The sequence below is a fragment of the Octodon degus genome, unplaced genomic scaffold (assembly GCF_000260255.1).
Source record: "Octodon degus isolate 3935 unplaced genomic scaffold, OctDeg1.0 scaffold00006, whole genome shotgun sequence".
NCBI classification, from domain to species: Eukaryota; Metazoa; Chordata; class Mammalia; order Rodentia; family Octodontidae; genus Octodon; species Octodon degus.
Window position 1 is genome coordinate 681473 of NW_004524582.1, and position 17370 is coordinate 698842.

At 34.4% G+C, this 17370-nt stretch overlaps 1 protein-coding gene across 3 annotated transcripts in view; it reads left to right on the forward strand.

Moving 5' to 3' along the window:
- Positions 1-17370, forward strand: part of Arap2 (ArfGAP with RhoGAP domain, ankyrin repeat and PH domain 2) — a 195872-nt gene that overhangs the window by 144323 nt on the left and 34179 nt on the right. For all 3 annotated transcript variants that reach the window (XM_004624513.2, XM_023699120.1, XM_023699116.1), the window contains 2 exons: positions 4639-4767; positions 13158-13285. In XM_004624513.2, the coding sequence (XP_004624570.1) occupies positions 4639-4767; positions 13158-13285 (257 nt within the window). The remainder of the gene's footprint in view (positions 1-4638; positions 4768-13157; positions 13286-17370) is intronic.

Here is a 17370-nt window from a genome sequence, read left to right on the forward strand (position 1 = left end):
GCCTTAAAAGCTTTATTTCTAGTAACATTCAGGGAGGATATAGTGAAATATAAAAATAAGGTGCAATGAAAGGTGTAATAATAATTACAAGATTTTGGTTGGCAGGAAGAAAGTCAGTAGGAAATTGGCAAACTTTTTAATGTAAAAATGAATTATTTAAGTACTAAAATGATCAAACATTAATAAATGGATAAAACAATATTTCCATACCCTGTCACATCCAGTGCCCTATTAGTGTAATAATTCCATATTGTTCACTTTACCTTTTAGAGATAATTTATTATACTTTTTAAAAATCAGCATAATCCACATATTTCAGAATAATTAAGAGAAATGTACAATAAGTGATATGTTTATATAATTTGCATATGTGGTCATAAGTGATGAAAATAAAGGGCCAGCCAGATAGCTCAGTGGATTAAAGCACCTGCTTAGGCAGAATGCAGCGGCCAGGGTTCATTCCCCTATGTACCATGCAGGCTCTGCCCCCAGGGTGCGCTGAGAGGTCAATTGAGACTGGGTGTTGTGCCGCACACCTATAATCCCAGCACTAGGGAGGCTGAAAACTAGAGAATCACTATTAGTCCGATCTACATAGTGAGACCCTATAGACCCTGCACTAAAAACAAAAACAAAAACAACAAAAAAAAAAAACTAATGAAAATAGATTTATACACCTATAAATAGAATCAATATAGACCTGCTTGTCACAAGTCCAGCATAACATTTCAGTTTTATGACCAACAATATTAGCAGCATTATCATCATTGGTGAAATGGAGAGAAATTCTTACTAAAACATACACAACCTCTGCATGGTAGATTCATGGAACCGTAAGTCTAGGATTGACCACGCAAAACGTTTTGATATTTTTCATATCTTGATTTTTATATTGCAATCAAACAAATATACAAACTTAAATTAGACCTATCTTCAATTAGTGTATATAGGTTTTCCCTTTAAAGAAATACCTGTTGGGCTCTTTAAATTTATACTGGTTAGAAAACATTTCCTTTGCACATCTTGAAAGATGTCAAGAATCTTTGGCATGCTCACGCTATTTGTTAGGGCAGGCTCAAACCCATGGTAGCAGAGTATGTTTGGTGGCTTTCCTTTGCTGTGACAGATACTTGAAGTCAGCTTAGAAGGAGTGAAGCTTTCTTCTGAGTGATGGTTGCCGAAGGTTCAGCACATTACCAGGTGGCACTGTTGCTTTTGGGCCTGTGGTGAAGTGGAGCGTCACAGTGGGGAGTGTGTGACAGGGAAGCTGCTCACTAGATCAAGGTGGCTAGAATCAGAGAATTCAAGTTCCCAGAGCCCCAACTTTGTCCTTTTATTCCCTATCTCCTAACAGTTCTCCCTCCTTCCAGTTGTGCCACAGGCTAGAAACAGCCTTCAGCACTTGGCCTTTGGGCTCCATTCAGATTCCAAACATAAGCAGAGAGGATATTCCCTCTATCAGTAGCAGCTCCTCTAGAATATTTTGTTATTCTAATCTCCACCTGGAAACTGATCTTGTCCTGTCAGTGTAGCACTTGTACCTTTCAGGTCCTTTATATCTTGGAATAACTGTCCAAGGACTCTCGTAAGTAGACCTCACTGAGAGGCTGGAATTATAGAACACCTGCTTTCTTTTCTTTTTTTTAAACACCTACTTTCTGTACAGCAGTATCATAATGTTTTCTTCTTGCTGCCTCACAGCTAGTACGCTATGAAAGGTGTGGTTTTTCAAAGATTCTTGTCCTCATCATGGACACCATGGAGTACTGCCATCCTCTGATCATGTGGATGGGACAGAGAAAAGCTCTGAAGGGCCTACCTCCGACACGAAGAACTTGATGGTTGAGGAAGTCATGATTGTCTCGGCCATTACTAACAGAAATTTAAGGAAATGTTCTATTTCAGAATGACAATGAATGGCTATTTTTAACAAGGGACATTGGGCTTATCCTTTTTAAAAGATTTTAAGCAGTTAATGTTGTTCTTATCTCATAGAACTGGCTCCGTAATCTATTTTTCCTAAAAAATAGGAAAATGAATTATCCTAAATTTTTAGCATTTTTTATTTTGCTATCATAAAAGTTATTTAATGTGACTGTAAAATATCAGTGTAATAACAGTATGTATAAGGAATGTATAGGAGTTTAAACTGATAACTGATATAAAATATACAACACATGTGATAACTAATGCATAGTTACTCCAGGAGTGACAGCTATTAATGGATCCCAATGCCTCAGTGCTATCAAAAATTATATACCATATGTGATGGGAGGGTTCATACTGTAATTGTTTTGACATTTAGACACTTCTAATCCCGATGATAAACCAATTCATAGGGTAATCAGTAACATCTTTATAACTGTGGCGAACTCTGGCCAATTGTGATCTTTGTCCAAGCTTTTGGAAAATTATTTGAAGGAGAGCAATGTTGATGAAACACAAATGTTTTTTTCTAGTTTAAAAAGAAAAAAACACAAAACATAGTTGTCTGCTGCTCTTACAACAAATGTTTTCTATAATTTGTAGTTCCCAAAAATTCATTTAATAGTTAATACCTGAAATATTTGTTGAGCATCTATTATGTACTTCTTACTCTACCATATGCAGAAGATATTTAATAGTAAATCAACATAGAGATTTTAAGATGGATGAACTAATGACTCTTTTTAAAAAATCCTTATTATGAATAATAAATAACTTTAATAAACACAGAATGAAGAATTGGATTTCAGCTGGCTGGATAGGAAGCAGAAATCTTGCAGTTTACCTGAAAGCAGAAAACATTTTCTTTTATGGACCTGGGATAATTGATAACTCCTCTAATGATGTGGTCATAGCCCACAAAGGCACAATGACAGAAGATGTGATATATTTGATCCATTTTATTTGTGATTTTATTAGCAGTTAAAATACCATGGTCATGTATACTGCCTCTTGCCTGCCTTTTCTTGCTTATCATTGGCAATATTTGAAAGCAGAATGCTCCGCTCCTGTATGGGGGTTGAGCTGACACACGGCTGTGGGAAAGCAGCATCAGCTCTGTCGTTGGGACAGAGCTTCTCTTCTTACTAATTGTGCCACTCTCAGTGCACCGAGAAAGTTTGAATTTCTTTTTCCAGCATATCCTTGTCATACTGTATTAAACTGATTGGCATATTTTGATCACCAACAAAACTTCCTTATGATGTTTTGATTATAATTGTAAGACATTTTAAAACGCCATGCTATGAATATGTGATTCATTTATCTAAAGCAAAAAGATACAAGATTCATTGAAGAAAAACTTTAAATCACTATTTAATTTCTTTTTTTTTTTTTTTTTTTTTGGCGGAACCGGGGATTGAACTCAGGACTTTGCGCTTGCCAGGCTGGTACTTACGCCGCTGATTTATATCCCCAGCCCCAAATAATGATAATAACATCTCTATTCTCCAGCCTGGTGGCTATTTTTTAAAGCAGCTAAGGCAAGGATAGCCATTGGAATTGGCATTTTTTTTTTTTTTTTTTGGTGGAACCGGGGTTTGAACTCAGACCCTTGTGCTTGCCAGGGAAGTGCTTATTCCACTGAGCTATATCCCCAGCACTACTATTTAATTTCTTGCATATTGGCCTATTACTATATACCAACAATATAATACTGTTACATGATGGCTTTGATTGATATGTCTACTAATAGTAATGCATAAATTGCTTAATACTGTTATATAATTTTCATATTTGTAATATTTTATAATTTTATGCTAAGTATGAAAATACTAGCTGAAAGGTTAGTATTAGTGGTATTGATCAAAAGTTTTAAAGTTCTAGTCCTTTTTTTTTTTTTTTCCCATGGCTAATGCATTATTTTATTGCATATAAATTGTTAATATCAGTGTTCTGCAAATTACAACAAACGTGACTCCTAGCTGTTCAATGGGCATGGTCCTTTTATGGTTGTTGCTCAGAAATTTTATTTATTTATGTGTGTGTGTGTGTGTGTGTGTGGCCAGCTCTGCCCACCAGGGGGCGGGGCTGGCTGGCATGTGGTGCTGGGGGATTGAACCGCGGTCCCTGTGCTTTGCCAAGCCCGTTCCAAGTAGGTGCTTTAGACCACTGAGCCATCTCACCAGCCCCTCTAGTCCTTTTTGGACCAAAAATTAGGCATTCGTATTAGTGTTTGACAAAATTGGTTTTGCCACCCTTTTAAAGTTTCTTAATTTCATATGCAAATTATCACCTCTCCCTAAGAAAACCAAAATGTTACCTAAATTAAAAAAAAAAAATAGAATAAGGGCTGGGGAGATAGCTTAGTGGCATAAGCACCTCCCTAGCAAGTGCAAGGCCCTGAGTTTGATTCCCAGTACTGCAGAAAAAAAGAAGATAGAATGATACACATGGTCATAGTACTAAAGGTAGCTTCCTAAAATCTTATCCAAAGGAAAGCAGTTTTGTACCTAAGAAAAAATAGTTGTGTAGCAAACACATGTTCACAGATTTATTTATGCAATAAATTTATTATGTGCTGAATAATTTTCTAGGAATTAGGGTTTCTTGCATGTATTTCTCTATTTTTATATACTTGTGTCTTTAAGAGGATTTTTAAGTATTTATAATGACAAATAACAATTTCAGTGTGTTTGGCCTTTCTATCTGCAGAGCGTCCTCTTCACTACACAGAGAATGTATTGGAACAGGTGCTTCGGTGGAGTGCTTTAGCTGAACCTGGTTCTGCTTATCTTGTGGTGAAGAGATTCTTAGCTATTGACACAATTAAACATTATAGAGGTAGGTGCCGTTCCTTCGCACTGTGGTGATGGTTGACAATTCAAGTGGCTAAGGGTTTAAGTATATGGCACAAGTCATGCATTTGCAAAGGCAGCAAGTGAGTAGCTAGTTACACATCTGGTTATGTACAGTTTTAAAGAAAAGTAATAGGTAGGGAGAAATTTTCCTAGCAGATAGCCCGGTATAATAATTGGTTATTTGATGGTAATATTTTTAAGATTTACATTTGCAGTACTTGTGCCTGTGTGTTTTCCAAGTTTGAAACTGGATTAAATGAACAGATTAGATTTTTGATGAAGCTGCTTGTTTATTTGTGTTTAAATTTGAATGTTTTCTAGCTATTGAAAAAGTACAGCTTTTACAGGCTGTGAGATTGAATGCTTTAAGTCTCAATTTATTTGCAATGATGTTGGGAAAAAATGGAAAGTAAAGCATTTCTACAAAGAATACTTGCTAACCAAATGGAATAAAACAATGTATACTGTAAGGTTAAAGAAGTTAGCTAGCACAAGTGAACCAAATGAAACAATCTGAATGTATATGGTACATTAAAAAAATTTTTTTTGCCACTTTCATTCCCCTGTTGTGTTGTCATCAGCTTCATTTATCATCCAAACCCCAAACTAAGACTAAAGTCTTTTGGTATAAAAGTTACCACAACTTTTATAAGTAATATTAATAACCATTTTATATACTGGTCACATATCATTAGCCAAACTGAATATGCATTAAAATCAGTTAATATTTAATTTTTCCTTGTCAATTATCTTGTCACTTTAATTTTACAGAAGAGGAAAAGAGATTATAGAAATGGTAGAACACTGGCCTACCACATAGATTATAGGCCTTCTGTTTGATTCCCACAGCTAACAGTTTGGCCTTCCAGATTTTTGGTTTGTGTTTTTTTGTTTTGTTTTGTTTTAATATGAAAGGGTAATGGGGGTCATACAGTTCTAAAATGCTGTAAACTAATTCATTGTGATTACAGGTTGTCTAGGTAGTAGTCCATATTCATTGAGCTCTTAATTATACCAAAGCTAATCTAGTAATTTCTGATTTCATGCTACTATCCTTTGTGTCTTTTACTTACCTGAAACTATTTTTTTTTTATTTTATTTTATTTTTTGGCAGAACCGGGGATTGAACTCAGGTCCTTGCGCTTGCCAGGGAAGCGCTTATTCCACTGAGCCATCTCCCCAGCCCCCACTGAAGCTGTTTTTGCAAAACACATTTTTTCTCATTTCATCTAAAAAAGAAAATGGGTTTTTTTTTGTTGTTATAGAATATAGCCTTTCTAAGAAACCTTTACCATATTTTAAATTTCTTTTCTATTCCTACCTATGATTTCGATCACATCTTTTTTGTACCTTCTAAAGAATTGCAGTAGAAATTCTAATCATTTGAATGAATCATATATGCATATAATCATTAAGAGATGATTTCATTAGAAAGAGACATTGAATGTGTCTGCACACGTGTAACTCACAAGTTGAGGCTGGAAAGTATGGTTGTGAGATACATATGATATTTTGTGGGTAGAGTCCAAGGATGCTGCTAAACACCCTGCAAAACACAAGACAGCTCTACACAACAAGGTGCTATGCAGTTCAGGTGGAACTGCATCCAGTTTTGATCGTGTCTGAAATCTCTTCTAGCTCACAAACTCTATTACTGTTTCATTTTAATATTGTAACAAAAAATTAGGAGGAAAAACTGAGCTGAAATGTAGGTCAGTGACAGAGCTCTGTACTAGCATGTGGAAGGTTCAATTTCCAGCACCCCCTACAGAGATAAAGAAAAAACGAACAACTACTGAACTTGTGAACTATGCTGTGTAAGCATTATTATTTTGTGGTTTCTTTTCTTATAGCAGATACCTTTCCTTTTCTGTTCTTTTGTCTTGTGATAATTTTTTTCTAATATTCCTATAAAATATCTATAAATCTCTGTATTGAAAAACCTTTGAAATTTATAACTACATATAAAAAATTAGCTGTTGTCTGAATCATAGTGTGCTGGCTCTGTGAATGACAGTATATAATGAATACTAACATAAGGTATGATAAGAAGGTTTTGCGCATGTGGGGACTAGGATACTCTGAAGCAAGGGGATCATTCAGTGACTGTTAATCACTGACGAAATAAAAAAACTGGATTGAGTCAATTCAGGTCAATCTCATGTGAATAAGATCGTCATTTTGTAAGTGCATGAAGAAACCACAATAAGAAACAAACTATATGATTCTGTCCACAGAGTAGGGAGGATGATTGGGTGTTGTCATGCTGCTGCATATAGCCCATTGTGTCATGTTGATGGTTATGAGTCAGCCCTTCTACAGGGAAAGTATCAACTCTATAAGGTCTAGACAAAACATCTTATATAGAAACTGCAAAACTCAACCACAAGAGAAAGAGGTGGTAGACGTAAATGGTATTTTAGACTTTATCATGAAACATTCATAGTAAAATGTCAAGAAACTTTTGTGTTACTCTTTTAGCTCTTCCACTACTTTTAACACGGTAGGAGCTGGAGGACAAATCCCTGTCCCTGAACTTCCCCATCTCATTTTGTTAATTCATTATGCTTTATTGTTATACTACCTAAAGTACTTTCTACCAGGGAATTATATCTCCAGGATGTTAGGGTTAACACCCCGGGTAAATATATAGTGGAAAATTTTCTATTAGTAGTTAATATTTTTGACCAGTAATAAAAATAACCTGTTTAAAATACTGTAGTTTCTTTTCCTGTAAAGAAAGCAAAATGATTTTAATTATGGTTGTTTGAACCGTAAGTAAAACATTTGTTTGAATGTTTGAATTGTTAAAATGTTAGAATTGTCCTTTTAAAGATTCTTATTTTGAAGTTCATTTCTTAAGTCATGATTTTCCCCACTGTAGTTGTATCTTGAAGAACTTTGATCTTATTTCTGTGGGATATACTTCGTGATAAATTTGGAGTAGTTTACTTACCCTACTATGTCTCTGACTTGACAAATGTCTCCCAAATCAATCACAGTGAACATATACTTGAAAGTTATTACTACATTCATTATATCTACTACCCCTTATAATTGAGATCTAAAAGAAAAATAATGTCACATATGACTTCTCTCATACTTTGTTGGCAGAAAATACTGGTTCATCCAAGGAACAATTATTCTTCAGAGCAGAATAGGAGTAATATATAGATTTTCTTTCTGTTCTTAATTTTTATTTTAGGGGCCTAATAAAAATTAACAGTTTGAAAATGAGTTAGTTGGATACAACCATATTTTCTCTAGGTAACAAATAGGTAATGTAACAACTTAGTAAAACAAAGTTTGTGTCTGAAAGACAATTCAGTGTTCGCACACTTGCTTATCACCTACAGAACACTAGTTTCAATCACCAGCAAGAACACTAAAAACCACAAAAGCATGAAGTTATGCTACACCATCCTTTGCAAAGTATTCCATCCTCTAGTATTTGGTACCTCATTACCTCAAATTTGGCTGTCTTTCTGTATATTCCTATCTGTATGCCTCTACATCTGTGTATCTACCATTCATCTACCATATCGTTCTCTGATTGTTTGGTAATTTTGTGAATTTCGGGGATAAATTTGATACAAAGCTTTCATCATTTTCTAGATCAAGTTTTGTTATATAATAACCATTTGTTATAGTTTTAAGAGTTTTAATTTCTTCAGTTCTCTTTATCTGAATCATTTGAAGTGTAGGCATAAGTAGAAGTTTTAGAATCATTGAACATTTAATTTCTGCTCATTCATTTAAGGTAATTAGATAGAATACTTTCCATTTATAGAAGTATAAGACAGTGAAAGTTTTATCTCTACTTGAAAATCAGATCTGTTTTTCAAAAGCAGCATTGTAGTTCTCAGACACATTTTTTGCCATTGCCATTATTGTAATGAGGAGTTAATTACGTGAAAAAAGATCATAGTCTTCAGATTTCATTTGTACTTTATGGATTAAAAGCTGAAACTCTGAGATGGGAATAGTGAAACTTCATTTTAAGTTGCTATTTAAACTTTTGTCTTAGCTACTCTAAACCATTTTTATTATTGTTATCTATTACATTAAGCTTCAACATCTCTGTCACAAGGAAACCATAAATTGACTCTTCTGTATGACTCCATAATAAGTGATTTTATATTGCTAAAGTCTTACTTTAATCATTAAAGTTCTTTAAAATTGCCCCAAGAATTTCATTCATGCCAATCAGATCTTTGTAATCTAAATGGAGAAGAAAGGCCTTTAATCTTTTAAGTTGTAACTCAAATGCAGATCATTATGTGTTTATAAATTTAGGTTGCTTTGTATTGTGTTTTTAAGTTACATTTGCTTTGGAGTAGAGTAGTTGAAAATGCAAGTGCTTCTGAAATATTCAGACGTAGAAAACTAAGCTTTTTTTACTGTCAGTAGACTTAAGAAATTACAGAAAATTTCAGGAAAAAAATGTGATTCTAAAAGTCATACTCTAGCTGAAATTAGTCACATTTCACCTCCCATCAAATCTTCTTAAAGGCAAAGATGTTTAAAAAGTTGAAGGTAAGACTTAGCCTACTTCAAGTGGAATTTCAAAATTCATGACAGTCCTTGATATCTGTATGGACTGTGAATGTCCTGTCATTTTGGAAAGTTTTATTACCTTTCTTGTTTCATTCAGGAATCTACTATAGAAAAGTTAAAGGATGTGTAAATATATTTATCCAAAAAAAGAGAAAATCTAAATGAAGCCTACTTAAATAAAAGCTTAGAAATACAGCATGTAATAAATGACTATTTTAGGACCGAATATTTGCAAAGTTTTTAAGCACATAAAAATAGTTCAAGTAATTCATCATTGATTTCTCTTTTTACACTAATCTCTCCTGTTTATGAAAATATTTTTCTTTGTTTAGTGTTTCTTGTAACAGTATAGATGAAAGAATTTTATGATACTGCTTTATAAACTTGTCAGATAATCACCAATGACCACACTTATGATAATAGTTTTGTGTGTTACTTAAGGTTTTCAGTTGCTAGGATATAATACCGTAGAGTCACAATTTTAAAGAGAGATTTAATTTGGCTCATGATTTTAAGGGATTTAGTCTGATTGGCTGGCTGCAGGGCAAAAGCTTCAGGGTACAGAGGAGTTGCAGAGCAAGCCTGCACACCCTGTGGAGGCTGGGAAGCAGACTGGGGAAACACCGCCATAGAGGAACGGGCAAAGGAACCAGATAGAATACGGCTCCCAGCTCCTGCCATCTTGACCTGTCCGACACATTTGTAAGTGTGCCTTACTAATCCTCAGGGGCCTTCTAAGCTAATCAGTTTGAGGATCCACCTTAACTGTCACATCTGCTCGCTCTTAGACCTATGAATGAATTACCTAGGCACTGGGCATATGGTCATACCTTATTGATAAAATTTGAAAGGTTTACTAACTCGAACAATAATTATAATGATGAAGGTGTAGATGTATTTTGTTAAGCTGTTATACTATACTATATAGCTCATAACTCAATTATAACTTTAATATTGGGTAGTTTTTTATGTATTTAGTACAGGGTCTATAGGGTCTCACCACATAGATCAGACTTGTAGTGATTCTCCTGTTTTCAGCCTCCCAAGCACTGAAAGTACGGTCAGATGCCACCATGCCCCGTCTCAATGGCCATCTCAGTGCACCCCTGGGGCGCGGTAAAATTGGTTATTTTTTTTAAAGCAACATTATCATTAATGACTTTTTCCATGTGCCTGTTCTCAAACAAATTCTCAGGTACATCCAGTATTTTCTAAATTGTTCAGTATATTTTTTTGTATTTACCTATAAAATACCCTTTAAATGTTTTTGTGTTTGACTCAGAGAACATGTTACTATATTTGTTGTTGTTGTTGTTGTTTTGGTGAACTACATTATGTTTGTGTTGTATTGTGGTATCAGTTCTTGGATCTGCATGGAGATTTATGATGAGGTCTGTGGAGAGAAACTTAAGGGCCAAAAGTGGCACACCTTAAATTAGGCAAAATGCTAATTTAGGCAAGCATTTTACTAAGGACAGTAGATATATGGTTGTATTATATCATGACAAATTTATAGTCAAGATCAGTGACATATACTGACTCTGGGAATTTTTCTTCCACTTATTACATTCTAACATTTCAATTATAAAAATATATTCCTATGATTCAGTTTTCTGTTTTTTTGATACTAATTATAGTAAAGAGTTCCCATGAAATAAACTGGATCTTAAGACTGGAAATTTTCTAGAAAACTTTTCGTGTTACTTTGTAAATTTAGACACTGCATGGATATTTAAAATTTGGTCACCTTAATTGTAGGAAATTGCTAAGGCCTCTAGGCCTGACATATTATTCTACACTGCCACTTTTATGTACATTATGCAGTGTAGAGGCGCAGAGGCCAGCAGAATAATATAGGTTTCTTTGCTTTTATTTTAAGGAAAAGCATAAAATGATACCGTGACTAATGATGGTATCATTTTTTTTTTTTTTGCTTCATTTTTCCCTTCCATTCTTCTTCACTCCTCAAATACACAGTTGAATATATGGGTTTCAATAAAAACATTTAGATTCCATTGTGTAAAATACCATATCTTTATACATTTTTCAGTTGATGGGCATCTGGGTTGATTCCAGGATTTAGCTACAACAAATTATGCTCCTATAAACATGGGTGCACATATATTGCTGTGGTATCAGTTTTTAGTTCTTTTGGAAAAATACCCAGGAGGGTAATAGCTGGCTTGAATGGGATCTCCAGTCCTAGCTTTTTAAGGAATCTCCACACTGATTTCCATAGTGGTTGTACCAGTCGGCACTCCCATCAACAGAGAAGAAGTGTTTCTTTTTCTCCACAGCCTCTCCAGCATTTGTGATTGGCTGACTTCTTCATGTTAGCCATTCTTTCTGGGGTGAGATAGAATCTCACTGTTGTTTTAATTTGCATTCCTTAAATGACCAGTGATGTGGTATTTTACACAATGGAGTATTATTCAGCTATAAAGCAGGATGCATTTCAGTCTTTTGTCTGTGAATGGATGCAAGTAGAGAACATACTTAAGTGAAATAAATCAGACCCACATGTGCAAACATTATATTGTCTCCTCAGTGTGAGAACCTGAAAGAGAAAAATGGAATCTGAAGGGTACAGTAAATACTGCGAAAAGGGAATGAACTTATTCAGAAGGAAAGAAAGAATTACTAAATTGAAGAGAAGGATAGGAGAGGAAGTGGGGGAAAGAGATTTATCTATGCATGTAAGCAGGATGGTTTGGACAACTGTACTGTGCATTTCTGCTGGTCTATAAAAAGGAACAGATAATACTTCCTTTCATCTCTTTTTTTTTTCAATTGTTTGTGCTTTTTCTCAATTTCTTATATGTTTCTTTTTTTATTCTTCTAATTTTACATGCATATTTCTGGTAATATGAATAACTGGTTGGAAGACAACACTATGTCTTGTCAACACAGTAACAAGTACTGTGAAAGTCATATTGCTTTTTAAGTAAAATTCTGTATCACTTGTAATTTTTTGTTTTAAATGTAATTTGTACTCTTTAAAAAATATAAAAAGAACTTTCAGACTAAAAATATATTGATAGTTTATACATTATAAAATAAAACATTTTTTCTCAATAAAAGTGTTTTTAATGGAATTAGTTTAAATGATGTCTAAGTGTACTATGCTGACCATACTGCATATGAAATCTCATTGTCAGATATGCTATTGTAATGATTTTGCTTTTGCTTCTTTCATATTCACAGCAGTTTTTCTAATCGCATGAGAATTTCTAGATTTTTTTCTGAGTTAGAATTCTTGGACTCCTGAGTTAGAGTTTTGAGATGTTTCCTTTCCTATCTGTACATTTGCACTGTTTACAGTAGTACTTTTGAGAATTATAATGTAAGCTGTATATAATATTAAATTCCTCCACAGCCACATTTTTAAAAGTATAAAGAAAGAGGTAAAATTGAAATTACTGTTTCATTAGTATGTCTTACCTCATCTCTCATAGAAAAACATCATTTCTACAGGTAAGCAACATTTAAAATGGTTATATTTTACTTTTTTTTTTTTTTTCTCTTAAGGAAGCTTTCAGTACAGGTGTGTGTTTTATACTTGCAGCACACCTCAATTCACACGACCCATGTTTTGTGTGCTCACCTGCCTGTGGCTAATTGGGCAGCACTGCAGGCCTGAGTGCAGTTGAGCAGTATTTCTGATGAGTGGTGTCCCCAAGAATTCGCATTGCGCTACTATGTTGTAGAAAATTATTTTTATTAACAAAATTAAAAACATATGGATGTTTTATATTGTATTCCAAATATGTGAAAATATAACCAACTTTAAAAATAAACTAATCCTATACTTTTCAGAAAAAGGTGTCAAGGAAGGCATTTTGAAAATCAAAGAAGAGCCATCTAAAATACTGTCTGGGAACAAATTTCAAGACCGATATTTTGTTCTACGAGATGGATGCCTCTTTCTGTACAAGGATCCAAAGGTAATGATCTAAGTAGAATTTGAACATGCATGCATTTTTATTTGTATGTGTGGTCATTGACGTTTTGTTCTACACTTCCGTCAGCCATGTCTCTTGAAGTCACAACAGTAGTAAAGAAAATGCATGGTAAGCTTATGATTTCTTTCATCCTCTGGGATGTGACATTATTGCCCTCAGTAATACAGTAGAAATATCTGATGGCCTTTCAAAGCACCTTAAGTTTTTTAGGACATGGAATGACTTAGGCCCTGAAGAGAATTTTAATGTGTGCTATATAAAATTGCTTAAAAATCAGCACCTTAGTGAATAAAATTGAGAATGTGCCATAGCCTAAGGCAAGACAGGTAAGCTACTAATAAATATTAATGGAAAGTGGCATAAAAAGGAAAAATAAAAAAATGATAATAAATCTTAATATGCTTTCTATAAGTTTGAATGAATTGGCATATGTTATGTCATATTTACAAATTGTATCAATTTGATTATTCTCTAAATTCAGTAAAGGAGTCTATTAGGAATTGTGGAGTAAGGAGAGAAATTAGAGATAAAAACATGGAAAGTTGGATGTCATGTAAATATGAGAATGCTGAACCTAGCATCAGAAATTCTTATCTCTGCTGAGAGCTGGCTATGTGAATGAATAACTTAACCTCTTAACCTCAATTTCTGAATCTGTAACATGATGATGATAGTTTGAGTTCTCCAGGTCAGGTTATTTTGATGTTTAATCAAGAATATATGTAAAGCTATTTTTGTAACTGAAACAGTTTATAAATACACATGACAATAATAATATATTCATGAAAGAGAATACTCAGAATATGAATAGCTAAGTTTCAGATTGAAAAAAATATTCCAAATACATACATCAGAAAAAGATATCATATATATCCTTTATATGAACCACTCTTCCAAATCAGTAACAAGAAGCATACCCAGTGACTAGGGAAAGAATTGAAAAGAGACTATATGAAGAGACATATAGAAATGTCCAAGAAACTATTGAAACAAAAGTGTTCAACTTCATTAATCTTCAGGAAATTAAAACATTTTACTCTTGGGTCTTCTGACTGAAGTCTTGAGTGACAACCTCTGCATTGAGAAAGAGGTAGAATAATTAGAAATCTCAGAAATTGTTGCTGGAAAACAAATCAAACAGTTACTGTGTAGGATTGTTTAGGAGATTTTAAAGTAAAGTTATTCTACCCCTAGCCCTATAGTCCAGAAGTTTTATTCTAACATTATATCCACAAAAGCACCTGTACAGAATTGTTCCTAACACCTTTAAAGCCTGGAAATATTCCAGATGCCCCCCAGAAGGTGACTGGCATGTCCATGCAATACAGTTACTCAGTAAAAATGAATTCAAATTCACACAACACAGATAAATTAAGAACCTCACCACAAAATACTACCATATGCAAAACCATTCTGTGGTGATGGAAGGTCATATTTTTGCTAGGTTGAGAAGAAAAGTTTCTATAGAATTACCAGAGGGAAAGTCAGTAGGCACCGTGGAGACATTCTCTGTCTTGTTGTGGAAGTGGCCTCATGGATGTATATGAGGCCATCTCTCTCTCTTTGCCATTAAGGCCACACTCAGGCAATGCTTTTAAATGCACAGTGACAGCTAGTCCTGGAGAGGTTTTTATACTGAATTATAAAATTGACTTACGTAAACATTGTTTGCATACTTTAAATGAATGACACCTCACTCTTCTGCTGTGAAAATGTATAAAGGCGGACCAAGCTAGAACATTTGCTAATACATTATGAAAGAAAGAACTGTTAGGCAGCTTTCCAAAACTGCAGACCCATTTCTTTATGGATTCTGTTGAGCTCTCTGCATTCTGTAACTAGTTTCCCTGCAAAAACCCTCGGTGTGGGAGTAGATAATTTTAGTAGTATTTATATGTTGCGTATTCATCTCAGGTTTGTTTCTTCGAGCTCAATGAATTATTCAGTAGGAAATTTAGGAAGCAGTCCTCAATTCTTCATCACTTATCTCTCTATTTTGAAACTCATGTTATATACTATAACTGAACTCCCACTGTATTGTTCCCCTTGAAGCTCAGAACAGGTTTAATAACAATGTGTGGTCAGTGGTAGTAGTAATAGCCATGCAGCCAAGAGCCCCCTGCTACTATTCAATGACTAATCCGTGTGAAGCAGAGTTCTGTATGTATCATTTCGTCCATGTCTTGTTATCCCCATGAAATCAGTACCGTCACCGCTTCTACTTCACAACATGACCATATAACATATAAGTGATGGAGTAACAGCTCATTCCCAGGTGTCATATTTGAAAGAAAAAATTTCCTAAGAAAAGCAAGGTTTCATTATTGTATTTACTTTATTTTTTGCTGACAAAATACTTAAAGGTTATAGGTTCTTTTCTTTTAAAGAGTATCATATTTTCCTGTATGATACAGAATTTCACTTAACAAAATATTATGTATTTCACAGTATTTGTTGTAATACATAGTGTTATCTTCCAAACAGTTATTTGTATTACCAGATACATGAATGTAAAATTGGAAGAAGAAAGAAATGCATAAGAAATTAAGGAGAGAAAAAATACAAACAATTGAAAAAAGGAGACAAAACAAATTAAAGTATTATCTGCTCCTTTCTGTAGACCAGCAGAAATGCACAGTATAGTTGTCCAAACAATTCTGGTTACATACACAGATACATCTCTTTCCCCCAATCCCTCTCCTGTCCTTCTCCTCAACTCAGTAACTTTCTTTACTTTTGAATAAGTTTATTTTCTTTTCCCATTATCTGTTGTACCCTTCAGATTCCATTTTTCATTTTCAGGTTCTCACACTGAGAAGTGAGATGTTTGCACATGTGGGTCTGATTTATTTCACTTAAGAGTTACTTGTAGACTGGGCATGGTGGTGCGTGCCTGTAATCCTAGCTGTCAGGAGACTGTAAACAGGTGGATCATTATGAGTCCAGTCTAGTAGTGAGACCCTGAACACCCTGTAGGCCTTTCCCTAAAAAAAAAAAAAAAAAAAGTTACTTGCATCCATTTAACAACACAAGACTGAAACTTGTGCTGCTTTATAACTGAATAATACTTAATTGTGTAAAAATACCACATCTTCTTTATCCATTCTTCAGTTGAAGGGCATCTGGGTTATTTCCAGCAATTATTTTTTTAATAATGTTATTGAGAAGCAAATAACAATGAGACAGTTTCAAAACCGATCAGTAGGACATTTTCAATAATTACATTGAACATTATTGTTTCAGTGGTTATTCACGGTACAAGATGCAGACATGGCTTCCCATCCAAAAACCCTATTAGAACAAATCTTATTCATTGAATTAAGAGAATGTAGCTGTATATCAATCCTAACTATTTTGAATATCCAAATACAAATGGTCATTCATTTGTATCCCCCTTTTTTGATTAGTTTTGTCAGAGAAGGGTAGTCCATTGTCATTTAAATATTGTAGGTGTGGGAATTCAGCAAAATATTCAAATATAGTCCAATGCTCCATAATAGTAGTGGGTTATCCGTAAGACTGGCAATATCAGAAGTTGTTGACCTGAGCCCTTTACAGCCCAGCGTACCAACATGGCTTCACCCCTTATACCTTCACCCCTTTGTACCTTTCTACTGGATGATTAAGACCAAGATAAAGCAAGACCTATATAAAAATAAATGTAACTTTTGTATCTGATGAGGTCAGTCAAGTCCCCTCAAGATTTATCTTGAAACCCTGTACCACACTTTGTAGATCCTTTGTCAAGTTATCAGCCATGTAGATGATTCACGGGAATTGCTTGACCAATTGGCTCTCTGTGAAAGCTTGAGAGAATGTTTTCTCTCCATGTGACTCTCCTTAGACACACTCTACATCATCGATCACTTTCCTCTTGTGGCCCCATAATCTCCTTGATCAGAATATTTGGAACACAACTGAGATTACATGATGTTACAGTACAGGTTCTCCTATGTCCTCAGTCTTCACTGACCTCGAAAGACTAGGACCAGAATGTTGGCTATCCTTGCAGCCCTTCTTTTTCTCTAATTTTTTGTCTACAAACTTAGGTTGTTAACACTCCAGAA